General features: G+C 35.5%; 1 protein-coding gene across 1 annotated transcript in view; it reads right to left on the bottom strand.

Moving 5' to 3' along the window:
• Positions 1-8,126, bottom strand: part of TEX9 (testis expressed 9) — a 74,726-nt gene extending 66,600 nt beyond the window's left edge. Inside the window, exons 1-2 of the mRNA XM_007110727.4 lie at positions 7,869-8,126; positions 7,676-7,767 (exon numbers count right to left, since the gene is read on the bottom strand). Of these exons, the coding sequence (XP_007110789.2) occupies positions 7,676-7,767; positions 7,869-7,889 (113 nt within the window). The 5' untranslated portion in view covers positions 7,890-8,126. The remainder of the gene's footprint in view (positions 1-7,675; positions 7,768-7,868) is intronic.
• Between the last annotated feature and the right edge of the window lie 1,152 nt (positions 8,127-9,278).

Genomic DNA, 9,278 nt, shown 5'->3' with positions numbered 1-9,278 from the left:
GAGCACAGGCTCCGGACGCGCAGGCTCAGCGGCCATGGCTCACGGGCCTAGCCGCTCCGTGGCATGTGGGATCTTCCCGGACCGGGGCACGAACCCGTGTCCCCTGCATCGGCAGGTGGACTCTCAACCACTGCACCACCAGGGAAGCCCAAGAAATATTTTTATATCTTAGGATGAGTTAATCAAAATAAAAATATCTAATAAAGACTTAAAGTTGTATTCAAGATGCCTTTACCTGATTTTTCACATTTCCTTAACAAAAACCATTAGAGGTTTCTGGTCAATATAGCAGGCTGAGATAAATCAAAAGGCTATTCTTCTGCTCCAAAACCCATAGACATCCTGGATAAAATATAATGAAGGAAATATTGCTAAACTTAAACTCAGGCAAGGAAAATACCCTGACACTAAAAATAAAGCAGCAACTCAAAATGAGAGCAGTAAACAGGAACAGAAGCCAAAACAGCTTAACAGCTAGAAACTGATGCACATGAGAGAGTCACCAAGGGCTACACCTGTGAACCACAGACCACAAAAACACTACCCATAATCTTAGGTGAATGGAAATGAAACTAGAGCCATGTGTGGAAAAGATTCTCTTGTGAGTAATCAGAGCACATAGGAGTGTAGTCCAAGTTCATCTTACCCAGATGGTACAGGGACACTATGCCAAAACTTTAATATCATAAGTTGGCTTAAAACCAGTGAAAACTCTGATAAGCTAATAAAGTTAAATGAAAAACCACCCTTAAGGATTTACTCATCTAGAACACATGCAACTCTCTCAGAAAGCAAACCCTACGAAAGATGTCTTCACAAAGGTAACAAATTGCATTAAGAAACGAGTGCCCAGGAGGGATAATCAACAGATTATTTTTTTCCTTCTACTAACTTTGGGTTTTGTTTGTTCTTCTATTTCTAATTCCTTTAGGTGTAAGGTTAGGTTGTTTATTTGAGATTTTTCTTGTTTCCTGAGGCAGGCTTGTATCACTATAAGCTTCCATCTCAGAACTGCTTTTGCTACATCCCATACAATTTGAATTGCTGTGTTTTCATTTTCATTTGTCTCCAGGTATTTTCTGATTTCCTCCTTGATTTCTGCAGTGATCCATTCGTTTAGTAGCATATTTTTTAACCTCCACATGTTTGTGTTTTTTGCAGTTTTTTTCTTGTAGGTGATTTCTAATCTCATAGTTCTGTAGTTGGAAAAGATGCTTGATATGATTTCAGTTTTCTTAAATTTACTGAGACTTGTTTTGTGGGCTAGCATGTGATCTTGAAAGAATGTGTATTCTGCTGCCTTTGAACAGAATACTGTGTATTCTGTTTGGTCTAACGTGTCATTTAAGGCCAGCATTTCCTCATTGATTTTTCTGTCTGAATGATCTGTCCATTGATGTAAGTGGGGTGTTAAAGTTCCCTACTATTATTGTGTTACTGTCCTTCATGTCTGTTGTCATTTGCATTATGTATTTAGATACTCCTATGTTGGATGCATATATATATTTACAATTGTTATATATTCTTCTTAGATTGATCCATAATCATTATACTACAAAGCTACAGTAGCCAAAACAGTATGGTACTGGAACAAAAGCAGACAAAGAGATCAATGGAACAGAATAGTGAACCCAGAAACAAACCCACGCTTATATGGGCAATTAATCTATGACAAAGTAAGCAAAAATATACAATGAGGAAAAGACAGTCTTTCAATAAGTGGTGCTGGGAAGACTGGACTGCTACATGTAAAAGAATGAAATTAGAACATTTTTTCACACCATATTCAAAAATAAACTCAAAATGGATTAAAGACTTAAATGTAAGACCATAAACCATAAAACTCCAGAAGAAAACAGAGGCAGAACACTCTGACATAAGCCACAGCAGTATTTTTTGGATCTGTCTCCTAAGGCAGAGGAAACTAACTAACTAAATAAATAATAGGACCTAATTAAATTTAAAATGAAAGGAAAGGAAAAGAAAGCATTGACAAAATGAAAAGACAATCTACTGAATGGGAGAAAATATTTGCAAATGATATGACCAACAAGGGTTTAATGCCCAAACTATATAAATAGCTCATACTACTCAATATCAAAAAAACAAATAACCTGGTTAAAAAATGGGCAAAAGACCTGAATAGACATTTTCCCAAAGAAGAATACAGATGGCCAACTGGCACATGAAATGCTCAACACTGTTAATCATCAGAGAAATGCAAAGCAAAACTACAATAAGATATCACCTCACACCTGTTAGAATGGCTATCATCAAAAAGACCACAAATAACAAATGTTGGCAAGGATGTGGAGAAAAGGGAACCCTTGTGCACTGTTGGTGGGAACATAAATTGGTGCAGCCACTGTGGAAAACAGTATGGCAGTTTCTCAAAAACTTAAAGATATAACTACCATATGACCCAATAATTCCACTCCTGGATATATATCCAAAGAAAATGAAAACACTACTCTGAAGAGATATATGCACCCCAATGTTCATAGCAGCATTATTTATAATAGCCAAGATATGGAAGCAACCTACATGTTCATCAACAGATGAATGGATACAGAAGATGTGAGATATATATATATATCTGCATACATACCATAGAATACTATTCAGTTATAAAAAAGAATGAAATGTTGCCATTTGCAACAACATGAATGGACCTGGAGGGTATTATGCTTAGTGAAATAAGTCAGAGAAAGACAAATACTGTGTGTTATCACTTATGTGTGAAATCTAAAAAATGAAGCAAATAATGACTATAACAAAATAGAAACAGACCCATATATGTAGAGAACAAACAAGTGGTTACCAATGGAGAGAGGGAAGTGGGGAGGAGTACAATAGGGGTAAAGGATTAAGAGATACCAACTACTATGTATAAAATAAATAAGATACAAGGATATATTGTACAGCACAGGAAATATAGCCATTATTTTATAATAACTTTAAATGGAGTATAATCTATAAAAGTTTTGAATCACTATGCTGTATATCTGAAAATAGTATAATATTGTAAATCAAGTATACTGCAACAAAACAAAAAGAAAAATGATAAATATTTGAAACTTGAAGAATATAGTGAGAAACATAAAACAAAAGACAAAACTTTTTTAAAAAAGAGATAATGCTGAGAATATTCCAGAAATGAATAAATATAGGGACCTCAAGCAGAATTAAGAAAACAAATCCACACCTGTACACATCATAGTGAAACTGCAGAACTTCAAAGACAAGGAGAATGTTCTTTAAATTACAAAGCAAATATTTAAAAAGAAGAGAGAAAAATAGTCTACCAGCATGACTATCTTAAATGCTGGCAGTAGATGCCTTATCAATATCTCTAGATTCCAATGGACAATGAAATGGTATCTTTAATGGACCATCGGGAGGTGGGGGGGGCAGGGACTAGCCATTTCAAGTTCTATATTCAGCTAAACTATCTTTGAAGAATAAGTGCAAAGTAAGAAAATTTTCGGGTAAGACTGGAGAATTTAAGACTCCGATTTTCATACAGAGAAGTAATGAATGGTCCATGCTTCAGAAAAGAGGAAATTGAACCTAGAAAAAAAAAAAAAGCAAAGAAATGAGAAAACATGATGATAAATCTAAATTAGTACAGAATACAAAAATAACAGGTAAGGGTATTCAAAGCAAAGGGGAAGTAAGTATTATATAACTTGACAACTTCAAGTTAATAAACAAAATAATATAAATTCACTCATTAGAAGGCAGAAATTACCAGAGAATATAAAAGAAATGCTCTTAATAAAGCTAAATGACATAAAAAGTTTGAGAATAAAGGAATGAAAAAAGATATAACAGACACTACATAATAACGAAAGGAATTATTCATCAAGAGGATTTAAATAAATCAAACAAACAATATAGCCCCCAAACAAAATTGGACACAATTATGAGGAGAAATTTTAAAATCATAATTATAGCTGATTTCAGTACATCTCTAACAGAAACCGATACAGCTACTAGAAAAAAATAATGGTGATGATACTGATGTTATGGACAGCAACATTAATTAGCTTGATCTAAGATATGAGTTAACAAATAGTGAATACACTTTCTATCAAAGAACACACAGAATATTTACAAAAATTCAACACGTACCTGGTCACAACTAAGTTTCAAAACATTTTTGAAAATCAATATTATATACTTTCTCTGACCATAGTACAATTAAAAATAAATTATAAAATAACAAAAATAAAACAAGCAAACAAACAGCTGCTTGGGAACTACAAAAACACACTCCTAAAATAATCACTATGAAAAATCATAAAATATTTAAAACTAAATAACCACAAAAGAAATATATATATCAAAACAGATACTGAAATACCGATAAGCTGTGGTTGGAGAGAAATATACAGAAATTATATGTATGTACTAAAAAATAAGAAAAACTAAACTAAAAAAAGAAACTAAAAAAAGAATTAATAAATCCACCATTAGAAGAGAGAGAAATAATAGAGATAAGACTAATCAAAAAAAAATTTAAATCACATAGATTAGCAATAAAACCAAAAGCTAATTCTGTGAAAAGACCAGTAAAACATATACACCTCCCAGCAAGACTAACAGAAAAGTCCCCAAAAGAAGGTGTGTATAAGGTTACAGATACAGTCAAGACTTAAAACATAAGAGCATAATTAGAATAAATGTATGTTAATACATTTTAAAACATACATGAAGTGGACAGTTTTCCAGAAAACTAGCAAATTACCAAAATTTATTCTGGAAGCAAAAATTATTAAAGAAACTGCATTCACAGGCCAAAAAAAAAAACCCACAGTAGACTCAGTTTCACAATTTTAATCAAAGGGCAGATGATCTCTGATTACAAGAAGCTTCCAAGAGCAGACTAAAACAAAAAAGGAAAACTATTCAGTTTATTTTATGTGGCTAGGATAATAATCACATCAAAATCAGAAAGGCAAAGAACTAGAAAAAAGTGCAAGACCAGTTTCATTTCTGAAAAATTTTCTGAAAAAAAACCTCCATAAAATTAAAGCAATCTAATCCAGGGGACTTTAAAAGAAAACAAGAAATCTGCCTTTGTAGTTCAGTATGTTAAAACATTAAACGAGGGGGTGAAAAAAATTTCATCGCTTAAATAAATTTGGGGTGGGGAAAGCTTTGTTAAAATTTAACATTCATTCAAAATACAAATTAAGGGTATAATACTGCATATCAGCTATCCTTGATTAAAAAATAAAGAATTAAGGGAAACAGCATCTTTAAGCCTGATAAAAAAAATACCAAAACGCTACAGCAAACCTCAAATGTAGTGATAAATTATTAAAAGTGGGCTCCTGAAAATCATAACTAAGATAAAAATGCTTACCATTACTTTTTCTATTTCATATTGCACTGGAAGTTCTAACCAGATCACGAAAAAGGATGCAGAAGAAATTGTAAAGGGATAAAACTATCACAGTTTGCATATGATATAACTGTCTTTATAAAAAACTCAACGGACTCTGCAGAATAAGAGAGTTCAGCAGAGCTGACAATCTATATAAATATAGGTCTAGGATCAACATACAAAAATCAGTAATGTTTCTATACATATAACCAATTAGAAAATGTAGTAGAAAAAGAGCCATTCATTATAGCAAGAAAAAACTATAAGGTACCTTGAAAAAATTGTACATGCAAGACACTTATGTAGTAATATGATAAATTATTATTAATGGATACCGACAACACCCACATGTAAATAGAGATATATCACATTCGTGGAAGGGCAGATTCAACAGCATAAAGATGTCAGTTCTCTGCAAATTAATCTATAAATCCAATGTAACTGGCATTTATGGGCAAGAAGTTTGGGGGAAGGCTTGCCCTTCCAGTTATCAAGATCAATTAAACCAGATGTCACGTAATCTTATTGTTCAGCTCTCTGGTTTTATGATATACGCACAAGGCTTGGAATATCTATTGACTTGAGTGATCAGCATATTCCTTGGTTTACTGTCTCATACAGTGATTATTTCCTCCAACTATTTGACAGGAGCTGATCGTAAAAGATTCTGCATTGGGATCCCTGGAAAGTGCTGTGTTCAGCTGATTAAAACAACATCCCCATATGCTTCCCTCCAAGACAACATGTGGCAAAATACTGTTATGAACTCATATTCTTGCCTATAAGGATGGCCAGATATTTCACCCTTACGCACAGGGCTGAGTGATCACAAATTTCAAGCAGTGCCTGGGAGCTACTCTGTTCAAACGCCTCAGATTTGCACACCTCAGAGTGCATATAACAGAACAAGTAACAAGTGGGAGCCTTTACCACAAAACTTTTGCTAAAATAGAATAGTTCCTGTAGATGCCTGACTTTGATCAGGAGCATATCCTTAATGAAGGGCCAGATGCAAAAAGATCTTTAAATAACCAAATGAATTAACCTAATCAGTGCATATATTTAGTGCTATCTGGTGCATGGTAAAGAAAACAAATGTTTTGGGTTGAAAACAGCTGATTCAGAGCTGTATATGAACAATAGATCCATTGATTAAGTACACTCATACTTGAATAATAGGCCCATTTCATCAAGCAGTGGAAGATCATTATGTTTCTACATGCAAGTTGACACGTGTCTAGTTTATCTAAAGAAAGTACACTTCAGTTTTAACTCTAAACATGCTTTAATTTTAAGTACAGCTCATTTGGTAACTCTATGTTAAACCATTTGAGGAACTGCCAGAATGTTTCCCAAGTTTTAAATTAAATTACTTTAAATTAAAAAGGTGAATTTTTTAAATATAATTTTTTTTTGGTAAGGGTATATACGAGGGCAAATAAAAGACATGGTCTATGACCTTGTGGAACTAACAGTCCAGTGGAAGAAACAGACAAAAAGTAAACTAACAAATGAATTTACTGTAACAAGTTATGCTAATTGCAACGAAAATTTAATCACACAATTAAAAAAGAGTAATGGGGAGCCTACTTATCATAGTCAAAAAAGGCCACTCTGGTAGGCAAAAAGGAGAGAGGTCAAGATCACACAAGAGGTAGGAGCCAGGTGTGACAGAGCTTTTGAAGTGCAACTGAAAACCACTGCAAAGTTTTAGACAAGGGAGTGACAAGATCAAATTAAAAGATTACTCTGACATCTGCATGAAAACCGGGGGATGAAGAGTGGAGTGGTCCAAGAATGAAAGCACGTGTTGTCAGGATAGCTGTAATTACACTGACAGCAGATAAGGAAGGGAAATCCTCCCAACACCACCAAATGTGGATGAGAACGGTAATTCCAAATGCCCTGAGAAACATGCTTTCAGTTTAGAAACCAAACCTAAAAGAAATTTACATACGTAAACTCTAGGAACTTGAAATTACGTGGAATTCCTTTAACTAGAAACTGAACTATTCGTGGCAATTCCTGCTATCCAAACTACTTCTAGCGGTATCATCTCGCTAACGAACAGGTTTACTCACTTGGGTTAAATTTTCGCCCACTTTCAACAGCTACGAGGCCGCAGCTCAAGTTAAAAAGATAAAGAAGGGCAAGCGAACGGGATGATAAACTGCTGTACAGTGAATGGTCCCAAAGATCCAGTCAGTCACCAGGAAAAATATTTGTAAGCAGCCTCATTTAAGTGAAAGAAAGAAGGAAAAGCTGAACCGCCATATTTCTTACTTATATTCTTCCTCCTTGGCGAGAAGGTCCCGACGAGGTGTGGCAGGTTGCTGAACGCGTGGTGGAAGCGGAGTCCCTGAAACGCCCCGTCTCTGTAAAAGAGACACTTTCAGACCCAAAGTTAAATGAATTCCGGTGTCCGCAGGACCGCCCGAAACCTAGCTGCTACCCAGCAGTGTAGAGTTGAACTAACCTTAAAACTCCGCCCTGCCATTTTTCGCGGCCGCGACTCCGTTACCGAGGCAACGACGCATCTTCCCGCGAGAGTTACGACAACACGGGCTGCCTCCAGCCCGGGGGGCGATTCTGTCCACGCCCCTACTGTTGGCAGAAAATAGCGCGAGGCTGCGGCGGGGCTGAGAACTGGGGAGTGGGCCCTGCCGCCTTTCCGCTCCTCGCCGGTAAGCGCTAACGTCTGTCCTGCTGCAAGAACCGAAGAAGCCGAAGTAGTGCGTTGATTATAAATTCTTAAGTTGGAGATGGAGGGGTTTCAACCAAGGAAGACAGGTCCATTTCTAATACTCAGTAGGAAGCAAGCTAGTAAAGCTCCTCCTCTTTTGTGGTTTTTTCCAAACTAAGTGGCCAATTTGACCTCCAACTGTTTTGTTTAAAATGAACTATTTAGTGGGATTCCAAGTTCTGACATCGCACATTTATTTATAGCATGGTTAAAAGCTCAGGCTCTCAAGGCAGTCGTCTAAATTCATGTCCTGGGTCTGCCACTTACTAGCTTGGGCAAATCATCTCCGCTGCTTCATCCGTGAAGTGGGGTAAGAATAGTGCCCATCTCACAGAGTTTCTCTAAGGGGTAAGTGCATTTAGGATTGTGCCTGGAACACAGTAAGCAGTCAAAAATTACAGTTTTTTTGGAATTAACTTGGGAATCCAGAAATAAGCTTCACATTTAAGATCAACTGATCTTCAACGAAGGTAGCAAGACCATTCAATGGGGGAAAGAATAGTCTTTTCAACAAGTGGTACTGGAATAAGTGGATGTCCATATGTAAAAGAATGAAGTTGTACCCTTATCTCACACCATGTACAAAAATCAACTCAATGGATCAAAGGCCTAACCTCAAGAGCTAAAACCATAAAGCTCTTTAAAGAAAACATAGGTATAAATATTCATGAATTAGGTGATGATTTCTTAGAAATGACACCAGAAACACAAGCAAAGAAAGAAAAATCAATAAACTAGACATCATCAAAATTAAAAACATTTCATTTTAAAGGATACCATAAATAAAAAGACAAACCACAGAAAGGGATGTAAATTTTGCAAATCTTTTATTTAATAAGAGGCCTGTCTAGAATATATAAAAGAGCTATTTTTAAAATGGGCAAGTATCCTGAATAGGCATTCCTCCAAAGAAGATATACATATAGCCAAAAAGCACATGAAAAGGTGTTCAAAATCATTAGTCTTCAGGAAAGTGCAAATCAAACCATAATGAGATACCACTTCACACCAGCGAAGATAACTATAATAAAAAAAGATGGACAATAACAAGTGTTGGAGAAAATGTGGAGAAATTCAAACCTTCAAACACTGTTGGTAGGAATACAAAATTGTACAGCCACTGTGGAAAAGAGTCTGGCGGTT

The sequence above is a fragment of the Physeter macrocephalus genome, chromosome 11 (assembly GCF_002837175.3).
Source record: "Physeter macrocephalus isolate SW-GA chromosome 11, ASM283717v5, whole genome shotgun sequence".
Classification (NCBI taxonomy): Eukaryota; Metazoa; Chordata; class Mammalia; order Artiodactyla; family Physeteridae; genus Physeter; species Physeter macrocephalus.
Note: the sequence above shows the minus strand (reverse complement) of the source record. Positions and strands in the feature narration are given on the sequence as shown.